The following is a 24,469-nucleotide window of genomic DNA, read 5'->3' as shown; positions in this document are numbered from 1 at the left end:
GTGTGTGTCCCTGTGTCTCTGGGTCTGTCTCCATCTCTCTCCCGTTCTGTCTCTGCCGTGTGTGCATGAGGCTCTCCCTCCCCCATCCTTCCTCGCGCTCTGTTTCCCTGTCTCTGTCTCATTCCTAATCTCTCTCCCTCCTGATCTCTCTTCCCATTTATTGTCTCTTTGTGTCTGTGTGTGCGCACACACACGCTCGCATTTAGATGTCTGGGTCTCTCTCCATTGCAGTCTGTCTCTCTTTCTGTTTCTCTCTCTCCCTCTCACCCACACAGCACTGTGTGTGTGCTTGCACCACATTAGTCCTTTTCTCTTCATGACCTTCATTTCTGCAATGATTTGCAGGCAGGGGCCTTGACTCAGCGCGGCTTCACCTAAGACACTGCCATTTCCCCCGACCGCGGGGGAGAACAGAGGACAGTGGAGAAACACAAGAGAGCTCTTTGGTGCATATGCATGTCTGGCGCCTGTCTCCTTTCCTCCAAGACTCCGCACACTGCGCAGGGGCCTGGGGTGGGGTGGGGTGGGGTGCTGGAGGGGGTTACCGCTGCCACTGGGGTCCGGCTTCCTCTCTGGCCTCAGCCCTTTCATGACACAGATACTCTCCATGACCAGCTTCACAGGGCCTGGGGGATTCTGCATCGACTTCACCAGCGAGATGTCAGATGGGTTCAGGGTGTCGAGTGCAGCGAGAGCAGCTTCCAGGGCTGGCATCGCCTCTGCCAGGTCCCCCTCACATTCATCCTGCAGGCAGCACAGAGACAAAAGGGCACGGTGGGGGGAGGAAGTTCTGCTCCTGGAGAAAGCCGGGGAAGAGGGCACACCCTGACCCCAGGAAGGCGCCCTGCCCGGGGCTCCGAGTGTATGGCGGTGCACACGGTCCTTTGGGGCCCGCAGTTGGGTGCCTGGGACATTTAAGAAGTCACCTGGTCTGCGATCTTAACAAATCAAGTTTTGGATTTTAACAAATTCCCAAGAGATATATGAGGGGGTGACTTCACACCTACTGATCAAGGATGACAGATGGAGGATGAGGGTTAGAGGATGAATGACAGGTGGGAGTAGGGTAAAGGCAAGGCCAGGGCAGAGGAAGGCATGGGGGTGGGGGAGGTCAGCATGGGGTGACGGTCAGGGTGTACTGCAGCTCAGCCGTGGGGAGGGGTGCAGTCAGGGATGGGGGAAGCTTGGGAACAGGGTGGCGTTTCAGGATGAGGGACAGGGCTAGAGATTAGAGCTGGGTAGGGCGCTCTGGGCAAAGAAGACAGTGTGTCCATTATTCCTTCATTTAAAAACAAAATTAACACAATGGAATATTATTCAGCCACAAAAAGGGAATGAAGTACCAATTCATGTCACAACACAGATAAACCTTGAAAGCATTGTGCCGAGTGAAAGAAGCCAGACAGAAAATGCCACATGCTACAGGATTCCATTCATGTGAAAGGTGCAAAGAAGGAAAAACCATTGAGGCAGAAGGTAGGGTAGGGTTTGCCATGGGTTGAAGAGAGGGAGGCATGGGGTTTTCCTTCTGGGGTGATGAAAATGTTCCGGAATTAGAGAAGGCTGGTGGCTGTACAGCTCTGTGAACGTACTAAAAACCACTGAACTGTGTCATTTAAGAGGGTGAATCTTAATGGTATGTGAAGTTTATCTCAATTTTTTTTTAAAGAAAGCTTAACATTATAAGACTTTTAGAACTGGAAGGGACCTCATAGATGACTTAGTAGTCCAACTACCAAATCCAAGAGAGAAAGAGAGAGAGGGAAAGAGGAGGGAGAGGGGGAGAGGAAGGGGAGAGATAGTTCTGTGTCGCTTGCTTAGAACCTGCCAGACGACCAGGGGCCCACATGCTCTTCGTGCATCCCTGTGGCCCGGTCACTCTGCCCCTTTCCCAAGGGGCAAGGCCTGGGTTCCAGCAAGCTTGTTTTCCAGGTGACTTGAAAAGGCTGTAATTGTACCATCACCTGTCACAGTGATTCTCAGCCCTGGCTCTGCCTCCGAGTCACTAAGGGCACCTAAGCAGCCCCACCGTCAGGCCCCACACCCACAGACTGAGTCAGCCAGCCTGGGTGGGGTCTGGGCACCTGCACCTCAAAACTCCAAAGGTGACTGTGACATGCAGTTCTGCTGAGAAACTCTGGTTTATAATCTAGAAACACTGCAAACAGGGTGGGAAGCAATAGGCTTCAATGCCCAACAGGAGAACGGCTACTTGATGGGTGAAGCACCTACTTAAAATGGTCATTAAAATCACTCTGTGACATATTGGAGAGAAACGTGTGATAGGATGTTAAGGGAATAAAAAAAGCACAACGCAAACAGCAAGCATACTATGATTGCAATAACATAAAACGGTCCATGGCATGTACAGACTGGGACTAGAGGGAAAACTGAAAAACCGAATAGGTATTAAACATGACTTGAAAATTCTTCCATACGTGTTATTACTGTTAGGTCATTTGCTTCTATAATGAAAAACATAATAATTAAAAATGACCCCTGTGGCTTAGCAGGGCTATGTGAGAGATGTGAATCTCAGTGCCCTCTGATGAAATGTAGCCAAGTCTGCAGACATTCTGGCATCATTTATTTTCCTCATTAGGGGAAAAAGAAACGATTCATCTGCTTAAAAAGAATGGACCCATTTAAGCCGACCGTTGTACTTGTGAAGCAAGCATTTGGGACCCGAGTCTTTCTCGGCCGTCCCTCAATCTCAGTCTGGACTCCCCTGGCAATGCTGGGCATGCTCCCATGTTATCTCGTTTCTAAGGGTGCGAGGAGGTTATAGGAAATCAGCAGTCTTCACATGGAGAAGGACTGTACCCCGAGAGGTTCAGGAAAGGATTCTGGTCCCCACAGAAGCCTTAGGAAAACTCGGAGTGAGCCCAGGTTCGTTTCCTCCTCTCCTAACTCACCTCGAGGATGTCACTCCCAGCCCAGGGATGGGACGGCAGAGCACGAGACCTCACCCTTCACACCAAAACCTGAGCTGGCCATTGATTGCCCAGGAATGGGCTTGGTGGGTCACCTCCTATAAGCCTCATGTTGCCTCTCGCGTTCCTCCTGTTCCAGCAACGTCCCGTGACAATGCAGAGCAGAATCCTGGCTGGGATGTGCCCACATGTGGCAAGAGCCTGCCTTTACCAGACAGGCAGGTCCACTTGGCACAGGGTAAAGAACATCCATTTTAGAGAAGAGCTAACGTGGGCCATTAAGCTCTGACTGTGTGCTGGACATCTGGTACAAGTTTACACGTTCTCCTCTTAATATCCGCATTTTACAGGTGAGGCAACTGGGTAAATACTGAGCCCTGAGGTGCCTGATTCTCGAAGAAAACCAGGGAGGAGCTATAAATTCATGCACCTGCAGGAGCCAGGCCAGCGATGGGCACGAGGGAAGTGGGCTGGCTGGGGCTTTGTCCAGCCAACGCCATGGGTGAGACCCAGGCACGCAGGCCGGATGTTGCCAGACGCTTGGTTTGTTTTGTTGTTGTTCTAAGGAAAGCAGAAATTTTAGAAATTTCACTTGAAATCTCTTGATGTTCAAACTTGGTCATTATTCCAAGATTAATGAAAAATGTTGTGTGTATCACAGAGCCCGTGCGTTCTGCAGCTGCCAGCTTGCAATTTTGGAATCATGGACAAATGCAGGGTTCTGAACCAGAGAGCTGATTCAGTCACCTGGTAGCTTATGACCTTGGAGAAGTTATTTACGTTCTTAGACCAGGATTTCCTCACGTATAAACTGGGAAGGATACTGCCTGCCTTGCAGGACACTTAGGATGCTAAAAGGAGATGCAGACCAAGTAGAGGTGAACACAGTCTCAACGGGGGAAAGAATTTGGCCTGTCTTGTCCAGTCTGCTTTTCCCACTGCCTAGAAAAGTGGGAGCACATAACAGGCATTCCGTAAACACTTGTTAAGTGAAAGAAGACGGTAGAAAGCACACGGTGCAGTAAGTAGCCGCTATTACCATCATCTCGTTCTAGGAGGGCCGATCTCCTGCTGGGTTATGGCTCTGGGTGCCTGGTGCTCACCGTCTTTGATAGTTCCACTGGCCTCCCGCCTGTGCCACCAGGACCATGAGCGAGCCTCTCTTACCCAGGGCGCTCATGGTGTGACTCTGAGACCAGGACTGGGCCCAAGGACATCTAGGAGAGGCCAGGTCTTGGGACTCCCTGGAGAAGAGCCAGTGTGGAAGCCTGTCGTTTTTAGGAAGTGCCCCAGTATTTATCTGTCCTATAAGCCAGACGCAGCCTACTTTCTGTTCAAGTTCTTGTTGGAAGAACGGTCAAAAGAATGTTCTGGCTGCTAATGGGCGCGCAGGGACAAGCCCCTTACACAGGTGCCACGACCCCTGGTTCTAATCCCTCTGACTACCAGCGGTGCCTCCCTGAGAGTTGCTTCACCCAGTAGTGAAGCTCAGTGCCGCTGACGTTCAGGTACCGATACCCGCCATTCCTACATCCAAGGCAGCTGCGATTCCAAACGTACGTGTGTACTTGCAAGTGCTTTGAGAAATATGTGACATCGCAGGAATGTTCATCAGATTTTCTTCTAATAGCTGAGGGTAGGTGAAGCCCATCCCAGGACTATTCTTTGTTAGTATAAGAATCACCTTCAAATGGGGTCCTCTAGGATGAACAGTCTGTCATTTGACAAATATGTATTCCACCTCTACGACATGCCAGGCACATCTGAGCAAAAATGTGGAGGAGGAGGAAGAGATATGTGAAATCTAATCTGGAAGAAGAGCGTTCTGGGCAGAGGGAACAGTCAGTGCAAGGGCCCTGGGGTGGGAGCTTGCCTTGTGTTTGTTTAAGGAACATCGGGAAGGCCGGAAGGGGCAGAGCAGAGTCAATGAGGGGCAAGTGGGAAGAGATGAGGTTACACCTGTTGGGCCTTGTAGGCCACGACTCTGAGTGAGAGGAGAGTATTTGGAAAACAATAATGCTTCCTGGGGAGGACCAGGTGTCAGGAAGACTTGTTTCATCACTTACTAGTCGCCTCCCCTTTTCAAGCCTCTCTTTTCTCATCTGCAAGATGGGCGTGCCCGCACACATTCTGCAGGACTGTCAGGCTCTAGAGACACAGCGGACGCGCCCACAAGACGCTGGCGCCTCCCATCCCTCCCGCCCTTGGTACCTTGATTCCTTGAGAAATGGCAGCAGCGGCGTTGGCTTCTTTTTCATCTGCCTGCACCAGAAGTTTCTTAGCATCGGCTTCTCGCGTCTCCCTTTCAATTTTCACCATCATCTTGGCAGTCTCCTCGGAGGTGTGGATGAGCTGGGGTTGGAGGGCCGTCAGTTCAACTTGCATGACCGCCACCTGCCACGGAGAGAGGGGTGGGAGGGTCAGGCTCAGCCATGGCAGTGCAGCGGCTGAGTCGAAACCCTTCTCCAACCGATGACATATGCAGCGAATACTAGTGATTTTAACATGGAATGTTTTTGTTGGCTGGACTTTACCTCTTTGATCTTTCAATACGTAGCAACTGAGTTCCTACAATGTACTATAGTTATTGGGCACTGCACTAGGCATAGACATATAACCGTAAACTTAAAAATTTTTAAAAGGTGTTCCTCCTGCCTTGACCCCACTTTCTACTGTTGGGGGCAGGGAGAGATAGAACAAACAACAAGTTAGAGGGGAAACCCAACAAGTTAGAGGGGAAACCCTACTTTAAGGCTGTGAAGGAAACATATCTATGGCTGAGATACTTGGGACAAAAGGAACTCTCAAGGCCACTTTTCCCCACCAGTCTGATTCTCTCTAAAGCATTCCTGCCAAGCAATTTTTCTGGCCACTGCTTAAACACCTCTAATGATGGGAAACTCACCACCTCTCAGGGGAGTTGCTCCATTTTCAGACAACTAAATACCTTATTAGATTTTCCTGAGGAAGAGCTGGAATTTACCCCATGTGGTTTTCCACACTGGTCCTGGCTGCCTTCTTAGGCGGCTCAGATACTTGTGTGAAGAGGGTTTCACGACCTTGCACGCACTGCCCACAGTGAGCCCGTGTGAGAGAAGCACTGTATGCTGGCGTGGTTGGGAACACAGGCCCTGGAGTCATGCCCACCCGAGTCTCTGTTCTGGCCCCACCACTAGCAGGGGCTCCTCACGGGGCTGCGTGATGACGGGCCAGTCAGCTGGCTTCTGAGTCTTGGTTTGTGTGTGGAACACGGAGATATAACAGTGTTTTCTAATACATGACGCTGGGCACAGGGAGGGCTCAAGCATGTTACCTGCCGCCGTCCTGTCCTGGTCTCGTCTGGCTAAGGTCCTCCTGCTGCTCCTGGAAACACTGTCTGCTCACCCTTTTCAACATCTTTCTAAACACGAGGGACCCTGGGTCGGACCCAGCAGCCCAAGAGCAGGGGGTCGGGGGACACCGTGACGTGGCTCCTGTTCTGTGCCGCGGTGTTGGTGCGTTTGCTGCCCTCAGCAGCAGGTCGACCTACAGCAAGCCACTCAGTGGCGTCAGATCTTTCCAGGTGCTGAATACTTATGTCTGACATGGCTCTCATTTTTAACTGCTTTGTCAAGTGGCTCCAAGCACAAATGAACTACTAATTCATATGCCAGACATTTTGTACTTGTGTCAGCTCAGTGAACCTTCCTAATAGCCCTAGGAAACAAAGGCTGTTATCACCTTTTTAATAAAAGAGAAAACTGAGGGCCCCAGAGCTTCAAGATTCTATAGCTGGGAAGCTGGAGAGCCAGAATCTGTGGCCGGAATTTGTCTGACTCCACAAAACTCTGCTCTTCACCACGGCCTTATTCTGCCCAATTCCCCACTGACAGCGGCCAGGGCCACGGCTAGTGTGGGGGACAGTGAGGCACTCCCCCTGGGCATGAAGTGTAAGGGGGCACCAAAAAACTCAGTACTCAAGATGAATAGTGTTTTTAGTGCAATATTTTAAGTCTAAATTAATGCAAAAAGACCCATGATGAACAAAATGTCAAAATCTTGAATAAAGACAGAATGGCACAGGGCCAGGTTTCAGCGGAGGCAAGTGAGGTGAGGTCTGCAAAGGCAGGGTCAGACGCTGTCTTTTTGGGGGGCCTCTTGAATGCTGAGCAAGTGGCTTGCTGCCTCTGCCAAGTCCTGCCGCCGCTCTGTCCCTGATCTACTCTGAGCGCTCACCTGGGAAGCTGCGAAGTTGAGTTTCTGCAGGCCTGTCAGGTAGCGGTTCCTCATCGTATCCACCTCCTGCCTCTTGCTCTGCAAGAGCGTCTTGAAGGTGAGAATCAACTCGAGGTACGAGGTGGGGGTGACGTAATTGTGTCTGCGAAGTGTGCTGTAATACTCGCGTGACAGCTCCTTCACACTCTCCTGGAAATACTTGCACATGGAGATGACCCTGCCGAGGGCACGAAGGGGGTTAGGCAGGCCCAGAGGGGACTAGCTCAGCTCTGCTCACCGATGTGAGGACGTGAGAAGAAGGTACACTGAGTGTGACCTGCGGGAAGCCCACATTCTCGGAGGCAGGTCGACAGAGCCGCCAGAAGGGTTGGGGAGGCACGTATTCCTACTAGAATAATCTCTGATCAAGTCATTTCCATCTCTGATCACTTTGATGAATCACCGGGGCTTACGCAGGAGTTCTGAATCTCTGGCAGTCTGGTGAACCCTCTGGACTTTGCAGAATAATGTTTTTAAATGAATATAGTAAAATATATATGATTACAAAGGAAAACAATGATGCTGAAATCGTTTTCAAAATAGTTTAAAAACTAAATGTTTTATAGTAATGTATGTGCTTTTTATCAATGCATTAAATCGGGGTCAGCAAACTTTTTTTCCGGAAAGGGCCAGCGTGTAAACAGTTTGCGCTTTGTGGGCCCTGTGGTCTCTGTAGCAACCACTCAGCTCTGATGCTATAGTGCGAAAAAAGAGCATGGCTGCAATAAAACTTTATGTACAAAAGCAGGCTGTGCCTGGGACTTGGCCTATGGGTCACAGTTTGCTGACTGCTGCATTAAATACAAAGATTGGTCAGCGTGTCTAAAAGCTGTTTTGAAGGAAATTATATAATGAGGCATCTGTAATGACTAAATGAGTTATGCAAATAACCATGATTCCTATGGGTAACAAGCACAGGTCCTGCTGTTCCTGCTGGGTTTACTGCCAACATTCATCACTGAAGGGAATGCAAAATACCAGTCAGATGTCAGTGGAAACGAAGATGTGATTTTCCCCCATTTACATTCAGTGACCCGCTGAAATCTATTCATAAGCCTACAGATCAAGTTAAGGGGCTTCCAACCTACAGAACAAAGTTCCAAGTTCGTAAAATAGAATTTGAAGCCAGGAACATGCTGACCCCTGCCTCCTTCTTCATTTTCCATTCAGTCATTTAGTAAGCTGCAACTGGACCTACTACGTACCAGGCCTCTGCTAAGCACTAAGGATACAGGCAGGTGACATATAAAGACTTTTTTATACCTAAGTTGAGAAATCTTTTAACAACAAGAATAGAGCCAACATGGGGATTTTTCCATTTGGAATCTTTGGCTAGGGAACTAACACGCAGCTAACACTTACTCTGTCCGAATACGGTCTTCAAGCTCCACGTCTTCCAGAAATTTGTTAGCCACCAGCTCCAGGGCATCCGTGGGCCAGGACTGGAACCAATCGATTGTACAGCAATTGATCAGGGAAGGGAACATCCGCAGACGGTTCCGAAAGGCGTCCCCAACTGGGCTCATGGCTAATGAAAAACAGACTGCGTTAGCGCCCTGCCTCCGAGGCAAGGATGCCCATGGAAGCAGGAGGGTGCTGCCAAGGATTCTGGCGGCCAGGGGTGGGCATGTTTCCTGCTGGCACCCAGGCATGCAACAGGCATAGATAGTCCTGACGAGTGCCTGGGAAACACAGGGGAATCATGGGATATTTTCACTAAGCTTTCTGATGGGAATTCAGTGTATTCCAATGGCCTTCTGGTGGGTCTCCCGTGCCCATTACTGTTGCTTCCAGGTCCTTCAGTCACTTTGCCATAGTGATTTTAACCCCGTGATCCACTTAGACATAAGGGAGGCGTAGATGCCACATATGTAGCTACTTATAGAAGCTACTAGGGGCAGGGGGCAGGGCATCAGCTTGTTACTGACCCATCTCCATCCAGCCACAGATTTGGGGTTCTGTGCCCTAAATTTCATTCATTGTTTCATTTAGACTCAATGAGTTAAGAGAAAGCGTGACGCCCAAGTAGACATGTGAGAAGGTCAACGTGGCGAAGGAACAGGGAGAGTAGGGGAAGCTTGGTCTGAGGTGAGCGTGGAGAGGACAATGACAGCCTGGCAGGTGGCCTTACAGAACCACAGGTTAGGAACTTGGGTCTTTATCCTAATAGAAAGCAGTTTAAGTGTTTAAGTTCGTGTGTACACACAATTATCCTATCTGCAATACATGGAAAAAAAACCCATCCTGGCTCAAAAGAACAGAAAGGTCTGGAATGGAGAAGAGTGGACATAGAATAGTTAGCAGGTCGCAGAGGTAAGGTCTGGGTGACGTGACAGTGGCTCAGCCGATGTGAAGGTGGTGAAGAGGGAGAAAAGCAGGTGGATATGAGCGAGAGCCAGGAGGTGGAAACTGACAGCACATGGTAACGAGAGGGCAGATTCAGCACAACCCCTAGGTTTCCGGATAGACTGGAAATGTCATCCCCAGGGAGAAGGTCTCCAGGTGTTGTTCCGTGAGGCCACCAGTGTAAGGTACTGAAAGGAAGGAGAGGGTTCAGAGGAGAGTTCAGAGGACTGAGGAGAGTGGAACAGGTTTCAAGGAGTGGTTCAGGAGACTGGCCATTTCCACAGAAATTCCAGGCACTGACCCCTCGCTGGGCGCGTGCCCTGCCTGGATCAGTCCTCAGCCCATCGTAAGAGGCCTGGCTTGGGGCGCTCAGGAGACCCTGAAACACCCCGAGGCAAAGGGAACACTGCGCTTGCTTCTTCTTACCAAGGACAATGTGAAGGTTCTTTTTCACCCTCTCAATGAAGAAGTTGTACATCGAGAGGGGCGTGATTTCCATCTTCCCGCCCTCCTCGGTCCTGGCTGCCGTCTGCATCTTCTCCACCAGGTCGGCCTTCTCGTCGGCAGGGAAGATGTTGGGCACGTCGCCCGTGTTCAGAAGCATGTTGATGTCCTCGATGAAGGACTCGTCCTTGATCTGGCTGTCGGTGAAGAGGAACACGGTGCTCTTGGTGGCCACGCCCACCTGCAGCATGACCTTCTTCAGGTCCTCCCGCCACTCGCTGGCCGAGTAGCTCTTGGTGATCTCAATCTGGTAGAGCTCGTAGGAGTTGATGAACGTGGCCAGTTTGCTGGCGCTCTGCCGCCCACTGCCCCCGATGCCCACCAGGAGCAGGTGGCCTTTGTTCTGCTTCAGGACCCTGCAGATTCTGGACATGTGCTCGATGGCGAACCTGAACATGACCAAGGACATGGGGGCCTTGCTGACGTTGTTGAACTCTTCCAGGTAGTACTCCATGACCACCGTCAGCTGTTTCAGGTCAGTGATCTCATCGTAGATTTTGGGGTCACTTTCTGGCTTGAAGTAATCTCCAAAGAAGAGGCTACGGATGTTGTCTTCGACGATCTTTCCCGTGGGTGACAGGTGGACGAGGACCTGTGGGACAGAGGAGTCTCAGACAGGCACTCAGCCAGGATGGCAGCGAGAGGCGTGGAGGAAGGGGCAGCAGATGTGCTTGTTTCCTCTGAGCATGTTCTCCAAAGTCTTGGTTCATTAAGAGTGGGGTAAAATAAAAAACCAGATCCACCATGATACGTGGATTTGATGGTTGTAAAGACTATGATGCGAGGACATGTGAGAAGAGAGTGAAAGTGAGGGTCAATCTGTTTGCTAAGGAGTTGAAAGACTGGTGGTCAGACTGTGAGATCCCCAGAGGAGGTGGTCGAAGGGCGGCCTCATTTTCTAATGTATTTGCTCCTTCACCAAAGAGAAGCGCCATCCCCACTCTGTGCCTAGAGTAGAGATGTCTTAGGTACTTGCTCTTTCTGACATTAGAACCCGGCATTGCTTTTGCCTTTGGCCTCTGGATGCAACATGAAACACTTTTGCAATTTTTCTATGGAGAAATCACAGCTTCTTAAAAATAGGGCTAGAACTAGATGACGGTTCAAATATATAGGCTTAAAACAACTTTTCTTGTATCAAATCGGAGAAAATATTTACGAATGGGAAACCATGGCAATCTTTCACTTGGGCTTTACCAGGTCCTCAATCAAACCATGAAAATTCATGGTTTATGTCTCAACTCACAAATTAATTTGACCCTGAAAATGTATTTGAAGTTAATTATACACATGAACATCATATAGGAAACCACTTTGAATGGATCCAAACTTACAAGTTACCAAGAAAGGGAAGCATAATTGGGCCAAGTACATCACCACATCAAGCAACTAGTTGACTCAATACTGTTTCCTGAGATTCAGAGGACAGAGCTGAGTCTCCACCAGGGAGGGAGACTCAGTGGTCAACTATTTGGGACCATTTCTGACGCCAAGTGATCACAGGGTCTGGCTGACCTTCTCCACGGTTTGCTTGAAGCAATTAGAGGTGGTTTCCTTCATCATGTTGAAAAAGATCTGTCTGTCCTCATCGTCAATCAGACGGTCACAGAAGACCCGATAAATCTCATGGATCCAAAGCCGGATAAGTTTTTCAAAGTCCTGAAAATCCAGAGTTGGTTATTTGAATGACTGGAAGGGGTTGCTTGAGGTGGTAGTTTACAAACAGTTTCTAAATCCTGCAGTTGGTGTGACGATTAAATGAGATACTGCTCAGAAATACTTAATACAATGTCTGCCATCGATTAAACGCGCATTAACAGCCATTACTATTATCATTGTATGTGCCATATCGCCAAAGTTATTGCTGAATGACCTTGGTAACAGAAATGACAGCGGCTGACCTGTAGGTGGGTGTGAGGGCAGAGCAGTACCCCTTGGATCACCCGTGCAAAGTCCCGGAGGTTAAAGACATAATGTGACTTGGAGGGAGTTGGCAAGAAATTCTCCACGGCAGCTTTATAAATTGTCATAGTCGCCTGGACCAGCATCTTTCCATACCTTGGGAGCAAGGGAAAGGCAGACCAGTCAGGAAGGAGCCAGAACTGAGGACCCCAGGCCAATATCCTGGAAAACACTGGAACCTCTTACCTTAGGAACATCACGTCAAACCCTTTCCCAAAATGCCAGTCAGCAATTGAACTGAAAATCTTGGTTAAAATGTCATCCTCAAAGGCGTTGATGGAGATGATATTCAGATGGCGAGTGAATCGTCCTGGAAACATGCACACACACTCACTCTTACCTCCTGCGCCCAGGGATTCTGGGATACAGAAGAACTTGTTTTCCCTCTGCCTTAATGTCCCAGAGCCGTGTTGTCCAATATGGTAGCCTCTAGCCACATGTGGCTACTTAAACTTGAATTAATTATATGAAATAACATTAAAAATGTATTTCCTCAGTCTCACTAGCCACATTCCTAGGGCTCAGGAGTAACGGGTGGCTAGTTGCTGTTGTAATCACAGGACAGATCAGACATCCTCCACGACTGCAGTTCTGTTAACAGGCCAGTCTAGAGCTCAAGCTTGTTTTTAAAAGATAAAGGCAATATGTGATCATTGTAAAATAGTCAAACAATTCAGAAATACTTTTATAGAAAGAGATCACAGCTTTTCACTTACCTCCCACAAACCAAATCCATTCTTTCCCCCAAATTAACCACGATTAATTTGGTATCCTTATATATCTATATGTATACCTATCTATGTATCTAATTATATACATACATATATATGTGTGTGGTATATATATATATATATATATATATATATATATATATATCAGCTTTATTGAAATGTAATTTATAGTCATTTTGATAATCTGAAACCTATTTTCTAGTAGATTCCTGAGAATCTACTAAAAAAAACTAGTCTCTGAGTTCTTGCATGTTGATAACCGTTTTCCTTTTAGGTCAGCTTTGCTGGCTATAAAATTCTTGACTCTCATTTTATTTCCTTGAGTATCTTAAATATGTTATTCTATTTTCTCTGGCATTGCAGTTTAAAAGTCGTAAGATAATCTAATTTCTCTTATAAATCATGTGCTCTTTTTGCTTAAATACCCAGAAGTTTTCCTTAAAGTCCAGTAATTTTGCTAGTATGTCTTGACAGTGATCACTTTTGAGTCTGTATTCTTAGGTATACAGCATACCAAATAAGATGACCTTGTCTATTTTCCTTATTTTACAGATGACAACGCTAAATGCCAGCGAGGACAGGAAGGTCACAGAATCTCAAGGCTGGAAATGGTACTAAGATTCTTGGACAAGGCTACATCTCTACTACAAACACAGATCTTTGACTGATCAAGTTGTGCGTGAAGCAAAATATACTCCTGAATTATGAGATGACATGGGGGGATCATACATGTTTGTTTGTTTGCTGTTATTATTGGGCTTAGGCCACTTTGGGTTAGTTGTTCTCTGTCAGGCAATCTGACAAACTGTAACAAACACAACAGTCATGCACCCCTTGTTGAGAACCTCTGATCTAGCCCCATTCTTGGAACACACGCTGGCCATCTTTTCATCTGAGACTCTGTTCCTCTAACCAAACACTCTTCTCTTTTCATCTTCCAATCCTATTTCCACAACTTCCAACATGAAGTCTTCAGAGGCCACTCCCTGGGGCTAACCCAACCTGTCTGGCTGCAGCCGAAACACTTTTCTCCACCCTCCAGCAGCACAGAGGGCCCTGCATCAAGCCTCCTTCCAAGCAGGTGGTCTGGCTCTGCCGGGGAACAAAGAGGAATGAACTTCTCCTTCGCATACCCGTAATGTCATTCCTTCCTCCCCCGGGGGGGCCCATCGCTGTCACAAGCAGCACATCCACGATATCCAGCTTGGTGGTGTCCTTCTTGTCAAACCAGTAACCATGGTCAATCCATTGCCTCAGGAGCTCAATGGGGGGCTGGGCCCCATACACTTCTTTGGCTGGCATGTTGAGGTCATCTGGGGAAAGAAGCCAGGGCCACACATTTTAAGTTTCTGGGATCCTCTGCTCTCACAAGAGGTGACATATGATTATTTCCTCCGTGGGAGAGTCTATGCCCAGTTGTCCCATCCCACTCCAGACCAGGCTCTACCAGTGGACACTCGGGCCATATGGGAACAGGTTTTCCTGGGTTCTGGTCTCTCCTGCCTAACTGAGATCTCTGTGCATTGTGACTTTAAGGGTGCATAAGCTGGCACCAACAAAGAGGCATTTATTTTTTCATTCCCTCAACCAAAATATATTGATTGTCTACTATGTGCTAGACATCGTGGTCATCTCCAGGGTGATGACAGTGAGGAAGGCACTCATACTCCCAGCCAACAGGGTACTTAATTCGAACAGCAGGTAACAGCTGAACTTCAATGTTGTGGAGCAAGGCTTTGGACTGGGGTTTTGAGGAGCAAAACCAACATGGCAAGAAGAGACTGTGACCTTCTCAAGGGCAGGAACTGACTCCCCAATGGCCTATCACCCAGTCTCTGCCCATAGAAGGCACTTAACAAAATGGAAGCCTTTTAATTTTTCTCCAAAGACCAATGACTGAATGCCCCGTTTGTGTCAGGAGTTTTACACCTATCATCTCATCGAATCCAAACAATGACTTTGCAAGGAACATAGTATTACCTTTACATTAGTGTGAGGTACTGAAGGCCATGGGAGTTAAGTCACAATGTGCCCAGGGTTAAAAGGTGAGATGTGAATCTAGATCTGTTTGGCTGCGAAGTTAAAATTGTTTTTGGATATGCCTTAAAAATTGGAAGGGAGAACGCACTGGAGGAAAGGAGATAGGGAGAAAAAGGGAAAATAAAATAGGATCCCTGCCTTTAAAGAACTGATGTTAGCTGGCAAGGATGTAAATACATGCAATAGTCACTATCAATTATAAAATTTAAAGACAATGAGATAACCCAGAAGAGTAGGGCCTTACTATTACTAAATGAGAACTCCGTGAGTCGGCAGTAAGATAGTGGAAAATGTATTTGGCACCAAGAAACCTGGGTCTGGGTCACAGCTCCAAAATCTTCTAGATGGTTGACCCTGAACAGGCAATTTAACCTTCTGGAGCCTCAATTAACTGACTATTAACATGATAATGATGGTTAATAACCTCACAGGGTTGTGAGGCTCACCTGAAACACATGAAGAAGAGCTTTGTAAACAGGTGAAATCCTGGGAAAATTCAATGTGCTTATTTCACAATATTTATTTAGCAATATTAGGTTTCTTCATCTACTCATAACGTATTTATCTGACGCAAAATAGAATAAGGGTCTTATCACAAAGGGTGTGTTGCTTTTGGAGACGTGAGAGGGCAAATACCCTAACCCACTTCTGGAACAACTTCTCACCACCAGGTGACCTGGCCTGACCCAGGGGCTCAGCTTCATCTCCGGAGGACGCGGGAGCCTGCCTCAGGCAAAAGGCCTGCATCACACCTTACTTACTGAACATGTGGCATATCATACTTGGTCAACACATCCTTGGTAATGAAAGGAGGAAGAAAGAAAAGGAAAACTAAAGAAACAAAAGGAGGAGGGGGGAAGGAAGGAATACTAAGTTATATTAACCAGAAATATTTTATCTCAAAGAGAGAAGAAAACTGTGGTGTGGCCCTACAAAGGGAGGTTGTGGCTTGCGGTGGCTTGGAGTGGGAGAATCTGGTTGTGTCCAGACCCAGGTCGATGCCTTACCCACAAACACCACTGCCTTCCTCCCGATGGGAGGCCCAAAGAGGCCCTTCCGCCGTCGATCCAGCTTGGACATGATGATGTCCTGGGTCTGATTGGCTGAGGTCCTGGCCGAGAAATTGATGAAGTTGGGCAGGTAGGTAGTTTTGGGAAGGTGAAGAAGGAAGTTGTTGGTGATGGCTGATTTGCCAGTGCCTGTGGGTCCCACAAATAGCACTGGAACCTCATGGTCCAGGTAGGTTTTCAAGAAGAACGACTGCCGGGCCGTCTCCACTGTGGGGATGATGAGTTCTGAGACCTGTGCCACAGAGACATGGGAGAGCCTTGGTACTGGGCCCAGGAAGCGGGGTCCTGGCACTCAGAAGGCCTAGTTCCAGCCTTACTACCCATTTAGCTCCACCCCTTACTGCTTTTTTCTGACCTTGAGTATTTAATCTCTCCAGGGTTCTCAGTTTCTTCATCTGTGAAGTGGAATAATAACGGTACCTAGTTCCCTGAGCTGTTTTAGGGATTAAATGAGATAATGCGTGTAAAAATGGGCATTATTGTCCCTGTTTTGTACATAAGGAAACTGAGGCACAGAGCCCTTCTACAGCACAGCAAGTAAGTGGAAATGCGGGATTTGAATCCCAGCTTGTCTTATTCTAAAGTTCATATTGTTAACCACTGAACTGTCATATCACCACTTACAATAAAGGCGGGTCCATAGCTGCTGCCCTCTGAGGCCATTGCTCGGAACCAACCTGTCGCCTCCATGTGCCATCTCTACTGCTTAGCTGAGAACGGTTGGGTGTGACCCTCAATCCCCATTCCTTGGGCTTGTTCGTGGTCTGCTTTTCCCTAAACTCGGGTTCTGGGTTCTAAGACCCACTTCCTCTTCACCTCTTTTCTAACATGGGGATGGAACCACTTTCCTGACATTCCGACCCCAAGTGGACTCTAAGGGCTTGGTCTTGGGCTTCTGGAATCCCCATCACATTCGGCAGAGCACCTTATGGCCCTGTGAATGCTGCTAGACAAAGGCTCAGCTGCTTTTGACGTGTGTGATCAAAGGTAAGAGGGCAGACAGGACCAGGGACCTGCAGTGGGCAGGAAAAGCATTAGGAGGTGTGGAGCTGAGGATGTTTTGCCTGTATCACCCCCGCAGTCTTCCCAGCAGCCCTCTGAGGCAGGTGTATTATTAGCTCAACTTCACATGGAAACAGCTGAGGCAGGAGGATGGCTGGCTAAACCGTCTGCAGCCACACAGCCGGGAGTGATGCTGAATGCGGAACCAGGTGCAAGAAGGAAAAATTCTCAGCAGAACTGAAAATATTTTCTGCATTGGACTCTTTTTATTTGTATGAATTCAGCAAGATTTCAAGTCCCTGGAGTTCACATGACTGAGCTCTTAAAGGAAAATTAAAGTTTAGGATCTCAGTGCTGGGGGTTCCTTCACACACGCAGTCCCCCGACCCCCCGGTGTACCCTGTACCCAGCACACATTCACCCCTGCTCTCATGACGGCTGTGGTCCTGCCTGAGGCCTGACCTGGTTGTCAACGTTCCCACTTTCCCATCCACCGTCTCCCCCCATCTGGGGCCTGAACTCTCTGAAGTCATCCCCAGAAAGACAAATTATGCCCATTAGATGCTACCTAGAGCCATAAAACGGGTCCCTCATTCTAAAGTCCATGCGCTTAAAGGCTCAACCCGGCTCATGTGTGGACCTTTTTCTAAAGAAAGTTCTTTAAAATGCTAACACAGAAATGATGTGAATTCTTCTGCCTTGGAGAATACCTGGGTCATTTTGGAAACCAAAGTTCTGTGGCCAATACTTCTGTTTTGTTTTTTTTAAAGATTTTTGTTAAAAATATAGTTAACATACAATATTATATTACTTTCAGGGGCACACCATAGTTACTCAACATTTATGGACCTAAAGAAGTGATCACCTTGGAAGCCTAGCAACCATCTGACACCGTACTACGTTATCTCAATATTATTGACTCTATTCCTCACGTTGTACATCCCATCCCCATGATTTGTTTGTTTTATGCCCGGAAATCTGAACCTCTTACCCTCCTTCACCTCCCTCCTTCCCTCCCCTCCATTTTTAAATTTATCAAATTTCAGGTGTACAGCATAGTGGTTAGACATTTATATAATGTAAGAAATGATCCCCCAAATTAGCCTGGTACCCACCTGGCACCACACATAGCTATTACCATATTATTTATTATATTCCCTGTGCTTTACTTTACATCCCCGTGACTATGTTGTAATTACTAATTCGTACTTCTTAATCCCTGTACCTTTCTCACCCTGCCCCCACCCCCTCCCATCTACCACCCCAACACATCCAGTACCCCAATACCTCTCTTTTACCTTTGCATTAGTTGGGATTGTTTCCTCCTCTTTGGTGATGTACTCTGTCCATGTGGCCCAATGTCCACTACCTTGCTTGAGGAAATAAAAATCATAGATGCTTCCTGGACCCAAAGAAACAGAAAAGACCATTAGCACACCAGGGGTTTACATTTCCTATTTGAGGTATTTAACTACCTCAGCTAGAGGCATCTGAAAGTGTAACCACCAGTGCTGGCACGGCTGTGGTGAAACTTCCACACTGTTGGTAGTTGTACACACTATAAAAATGACAGGTGCTATGCATACAAATAATTATTTTTAATACGGTAAACAGGAAGTATGGAAAAGAACAACAACAATAAAGGGGCAATACATCACTCTGAATCTTACACTCATAAAGAACTTTTGATGGCAATCCTCCTAGCCCTCTCTCTAGGGACACAAACACACTGAAGACAGAAGGGCAGGCAGATGAAAGAAAGGATTTTATAAGAATGGGCTCATTTGCTATACACTATTTTAAATAAAGATGTTAAATTTTATTTCACTTAAATGGAGCTAAAGAGAAGGAGCTAATATGAGACTGAAGGACCTGCTGAGCTTCAGGTAAATCAGTGTTCGTGACAAGAGAAACTGCCTCCTAAACGCTGCCTCTAAAACAGCAGTTAAAAAAATAATGTAAGCCATTAGGAGGTTAGTCACTCGGCCTTCATTTCTCTTTTTATTATTGAATTGTAATACTTTTTTATACTTTTATCCTAAATACGCGTCTCTTATGAGACACATGACTAGTAAAAATTTCACCCATTCTGTATGATTTCAAGTATATCACACCCTGGAAAAGGCAAAAGAACAAGACGCAGTAAAATGATCAGTAGTGGCCAGAGGCTAAAGGGGGGCGGGGGTATGAACAGGTGGAGCTAGGGGAATTTTAGGGCAATGTGAAATTATTCTGCCTGGTGCCATAATGGTAAATACAGGACGTTATGGATTTGTCAAAACCCACAGAACTGTACAACACAGAGTAACCCCTAAATGTGAACCATGGACTTCAGCTAATGTATCAATACGGGTTCATCAATTACACAAATGGACCACACTAATACAGGTGTTAGTAAGGGAAACTGCAGGGGACAGTTTGGGGAAGGAGTACATGGGAACTCTGTACTTTCTGCTCAATTTTCCTGTAAATCTAAAACTAAAGCCAAAAGTTGAAAGCAACCCAAGGGTCCATCAATAGATGAACGAAGAAGAAAAACGTAGTTTATACATACGATGGAATATTGCTCAGCCTTAAAAAGGAAGGAAATTCTGACACACGCTACAGCATGGATGAACTTTGAAAATATTATGCTAAGTGAAATAAACTAGTCAAAACAGGGCATATGCTGTATGATTCTACTTATATGAGGTTCCTAGCGGAGTCAATTTTATAGAGACAGAAAGTAGAATGGTGGTTGTCAAGCAATGGAGAAAGAGCGAAATAGGGAGTTAGTGTTTAAGTAGTATGGAGTTTCAGTCTGGGAAGATGAAAAACGTTCTGGAGCTGGATAGTGGTGATGGTTGCACAACAATGTGAATATCTTAAACACCACTGAACTGTACACTTAACAATGATTAAAAGAAGGAGAACTGACTCTGGGTGGTGAATACACAATGGGATTTATACATGATGTATTACAGAATCGTACACCTGAAATCTATGTAATTTTACTAACAATTGTCACCCCAATAAATTAAAAAAAAAAATGATTAAAAGGGTAAATTTTATGACATGTGTTTTTACCACAATAAAAAAGAGAAACGAAACCACCCTCCCCCCCCCATAAAATAGGGGGAAAAGAATGAATGTACCACCTAATGTCTCCCTAATGGATTGGTCCGGGGCCTCCGTGCACATCCTCTGACAGAGGACCGTGTGCCACACGAAGACTGCCAGGTGTGCTGGGGAAAGAGTGTGTGCGGCAGGAGAGGGGGCAGCAGCAACTACTTCCTTGTTCAGTTTTTAGGATTATGTCAAGTTTCAAACATAAAGAACATGTACAGTGAACATTTGTATACCCATCTTGTAGATTTTACCATTACCTTTTTATTTGTTTTATCACATATCTATCAACCCTCTATCCATCCATTAAGCCATCTTATCTTCTGACACACTCCAAAGTGAATTGTATACATCTATACACACTCCCATAACTACTTCAGCATTTGTATCATTAACTGTTCAGTATTTGCTTATATGTTTTTTCTTTTGATACAAAACTTACACACCATGAAATTTACAAATCTGTGTACATTCACTGAGTTTTGACAAATGCATGTATCTGTGTGACCCAAATTTCTTTCAATATATACATTACCATCACCCCTGGAAGTTCCCTCACGGCCTTTCATATACATTTTTATAATCACAAAAAGTAAAACTATTTGAAAGTATTTATAGTATGATCCTGTTTTTATTATACAAATATAGAAAAAACTCAAAGAAAAAAATAAGAAGGGATTATTTCCAGATAGTGGGATTACCTTCGTTTTCTTCTATTTCTTACCTTTAGTTTCTTCTATTCCCTTCTCTGCATGTTCTAAATTTTATGTAATATATTACTTGCATGGTAAGAAAAAAACAAAGCTACTTAAAAGAAAACACCTTTAAATCTTTTAGTAGAAGATGTCACGCATATAAGGGAATAGTAATAGATCACTAAAGTGATAATTTTGAAGATAATATATGTAGCAAAATCATAAACATTTCAATATCAGATTACAATGACAAAAATTAAAAGAAATATTAATACCATAATCACCATGACATGACACATTGTAAACACACAGAACAGGACTAGAAGGGAGTTAGAAAAACAAAAGTGGCTATATTTCTCATTCTGTTTCCTGGGTCCTATTTGACTGATGGGATTATGGGTAATTCTGGAAAAAAAAAAAAAAGTTCTATCAACTTTTTCTAAATTAAAAAAGTATTTAAAATACCTCATGAGACCCTGACTTCAGGGTTACCTATCTCTACATACATGGGCAGCTCTGAAGAAGTGAACCCACTCAGGCAAAATCGTTCTTGGCTTTCGTAAAGGCCTTACTTGGTCCACACATTTTGGCTGGGTTTGGAACACAGGATCCAAACAATGACAGTAAGACTGAAAAAAAAAAAAAATCCAGGTAGTAAATTACCTCTTTCTGGAAAGATATTGTTTTTGGTGAGTCTGACGCTTTTGGGCCTTGGGTTGTTATCATCCAGGCCCATGATCAGGTTGCGGAAGAAGAGATCGAATTTCCTTCTGCCGCCTGTGTTGATGGTACTGGCCACGGTCCACACCAAGGCAAAGAGGAACAGACCTTGCAGCCAGAGGAAGACCTGCTGGCTTGTCAGACCTTCAGGTGATTCACTGTCGTCTTCTTTTATTTCCCTGATTTCATCTAAAAGCAAGAAAAGGGGACCGGATGACAGGTGTAAACACTGTGGACGGGGGGCTTTGTCTGTGGGGGGCCTGGCAAGAGGACTGATACTGGCTGAGTGGCTGTCACTTGCCAGATCCTTGATCCACACACACTTTTTTCTATTTTTTTTTTTTTTTACTGTAGTAAAATACACATAACATAAATTTACCATCTTAACCATTTTAAGTGGACAGGTAAGCACATTCACACCGCTGTGCAGCCATCACCACCGTCCATCCCAAAACGCTTTTCATCTTGTAAAACTGAAACCCTGTGCTCGTTACACACTAACTCCAGATTACCCTCTCCCCCGCCCGCTGGCAACCACCATTCTACTTTCTGTCTTTATGAATCCTCTAGATATGTAGGCACCATCCACCAAGGGAGGTTAAAATCAGTGGGTGAAAGACTAAGGAGAAATAAAAATGTGTACATAGTTTCAAAGTATCTTCCCCAAGATACTTATGAATGACAAAGGAAAAATAGTAACTTGCCAATGGAGAGACTGGCTCTCACCAAAGGTGACCCTTCACCAATAATAGGCTGTACTGAGAAGGCTACATTGTCACTTCTGTGGGACTTGCCCTAAAAATGGGTAACCTCTATCTAAATATAAGAAAACATGAGGCAAATTGAAAGACAGTCTGTAAAATAACTGGCCAGTATTTACCAAATGAAAAGGTTATGAAAGGCAAGAAAAGAGGGAGGAGCTGTCATAGATCGGGGGAGAGCAAGGAGATAAACAATTAAACATAAGTAGCATCTTGAATTGGATTCTGGAACAGAAAAAAGATATTTGTGGAAAAACTGGTAAAATTCAAATGAAGTCTCCAGTGCAGTTAAAAGATAGCATCAATGTTAATTTTCTTATTCTGATCATTGTACCTTGGTTATGTAAGACGTGAGCATGAAAAAAGCTGGGTGAAAGGATGCATGACTCTACCCTTTTGACGATTTTCTGTAACTCTAAAATTATTCCAAAATAAAAGGCTAAACAATGTATTTCGTGTTCTTATCTTAAGGCCTTGTTAATGACAGCGTTTTAACATTGACAGAGTAAAAAGTTAGAGCTCTGAAATCAGACAAGTGCGCATTCACACCCAGCCCCCAATTTTTAGGAGTTGTATGTATTTGAGCTCTTCTGACAGAATTCATAGTTATAGATTCGGGAATGAGGGATTATTAGGTCACTGAGTGCTGGAGACAATGAGTCCGTTTCTCATGCTCCTGCCCTCTTTCCGGGAGGAGATACTATGAAAAGACAGGAAGCAGAGTTAGAGAAAAAATGCAAAACTTACAAATAATATTGCAAATACAGACACTGCATGCAATTGGCATGCTTTTGAAAAAATTGCCTTAATTTTAATTTTAGAAAATCAAATAATATTTAGCCAAAGAAAGTCTCCACGTCAGTGTTCACCATGATCCATTTTTTTTATCTATATCTGTAATGCCTTTGGAAGAAAGGGGCTGAGAAAAGAGGTCCATGGAGCAGAAGTTGTAAGAATATCCATCCTGAGTTTGAGTTATGTGCGATCTCGAAAAAGAAATGGCATCCAATAAAAGTTCTCCAATGGACGCATCTTTTGTCATCTCCAGTAGACTCCAGTGACATCTGCTCATGTGAGGTCGCTATAGGGCACTTCTCCAGGACATTTAAGCCAGTGGGTCTATGGTTTATGTACTGCCCATGTCCAGGGGAAGTTCCCTAGTTTTGTAGACCAATGAGATCAGGTCTCCTTTAGTGTATCTATGTGTTTTGCGAATTCAGATTTTTGTAAGTTTTCTTGACTTTCGATCTTATATTTTTCAGACTCTTTTCTCTGAGGTACATTCACATGTATCATCTAAATCCATCTCCCTCCAGGATATCGTTGCTAGGTAAAGGGGGACAGGAATTCCAACTCCCATTGTGCGGATAAGGAACCTAAGACTGAGAGAGGATGGGGCATTAGGCACAAGAACACCCAGGAAATCAATCCAAGATCAAGGCTAAAGCCAAAACACATGGACTCTTTCCACCGAGCTCTATCTGTGCTCCAAAGTCTTGCCTGTTCCAGACCAAAATGCCTGTCTCGGGAGGAACAACATTCACGGAGGAAAAACACCCCACCCCCACCTGACTTAAGAACGGTAGGTAGCGCTTACCAAGCAGAGAGGAGTACAGCTTCATCATTGAGAAGGCAAGGTGGGTGGGAGACGTTTGTACTACAAATTTACACTGAAGGCGAATAAACTCCAGGCAGGGCTGGACAAGCCACATGAACATGTCGTTGACCTGAAAGGAGGAAAGGACATTCGAAGACGTTACCAAGCTATGAGTGTAAGACCAAGAGCTTGGCAGACCTCAGGGTCGCCGGAGGTGGTGGTCAGGTTGCCGACTACTTTGAGTGTATCTTTATTGGGCAAAACCCACAGGAACCAAGGCCCTGCCGCCAGCTTCCCACTTAGTGAACTGTGCCGCCCACGGCCGTCCGCACCCCTCTCACTCCACTGCCCAGAGCTGGGCACTCACAGAGGCTCGGGGCTACTGTGGTCAGCTACAGGACCCACGAAATCGGCTGCGGACCCAAACACAGTATCTGACCTTGTTTCTATAAAATGTTAGGAATTCTAAAAATGAATAATAAAGTAGAACTAAAACAAAATGTTAGGAATTCTGAGCAATTTGATTTGCAAATGACCGGCATTTGTAAGGCAAGACTCCCAAATAAAGTGGCCATACGAAGTCAGAGCCAAATTGGAGGCTCATCTGCAGTAACTCTCTGTATGTCTGTATATGTACACACCTATTTGTGGGGATAGTCATTCTTGTCTCTTGTCTCTGTTCCCCACCCCATTTACTCTTTGAAAAATTACTTGACTTACTTTCTCCTCCTACTTTAGGTTTGGTTTTT

The 24,469-nt window shown here is 45.8% G+C and overlaps 1 protein-coding gene across 1 annotated transcript in view; it reads right to left on the bottom strand.

Annotated features, from left to right (window-relative positions):
- DNAH3 (dynein axonemal heavy chain 3) overlaps positions 1 to 24,469 on the bottom strand; it is a 108,465-nt gene that overhangs the window by 21,696 nt on the left and 62,300 nt on the right. Inside the window, exons 39-51 of the mRNA XM_074323111.1 lie at positions 23,721 to 23,850; positions 21,306 to 21,551; positions 18,141 to 18,244; positions 15,778 to 16,072; positions 13,864 to 14,043; positions 12,186 to 12,309; positions 11,939 to 12,095; positions 11,553 to 11,696; positions 9,960 to 10,629; positions 8,550 to 8,715; positions 7,149 to 7,365; positions 5,145 to 5,327; positions 546 to 744 (exon numbers count right to left, since the gene is read on the bottom strand). Of these exons, the coding sequence (XP_074179212.1) occupies positions 546 to 744; positions 5,145 to 5,327; positions 7,149 to 7,365; positions 8,550 to 8,715; positions 9,960 to 10,629; positions 11,553 to 11,696; positions 11,939 to 12,095; positions 12,186 to 12,309; positions 13,864 to 14,043; positions 15,778 to 16,072; positions 18,141 to 18,244; positions 21,306 to 21,551; positions 23,721 to 23,850 (2,815 nt within the window). The remainder of the gene's footprint in view (positions 1 to 545; positions 745 to 5,144; positions 5,328 to 7,148; positions 7,366 to 8,549; positions 8,716 to 9,959; positions 10,630 to 11,552; positions 11,697 to 11,938; positions 12,096 to 12,185; positions 12,310 to 13,863; positions 14,044 to 15,777; positions 16,073 to 18,140; positions 18,245 to 21,305; positions 21,552 to 23,720; positions 23,851 to 24,469) is intronic.

Source organism: Rhinolophus sinicus, linkage group LG18 (assembly GCF_036562045.2).
Source record: "Rhinolophus sinicus isolate RSC01 linkage group LG18, ASM3656204v1, whole genome shotgun sequence".
Classification (NCBI taxonomy): domain Eukaryota; kingdom Metazoa; phylum Chordata; class Mammalia; order Chiroptera; family Rhinolophidae; genus Rhinolophus; species Rhinolophus sinicus.
Note: the sequence above shows the minus strand (reverse complement) of the source record. Positions and strands in the feature narration are given on the sequence as shown.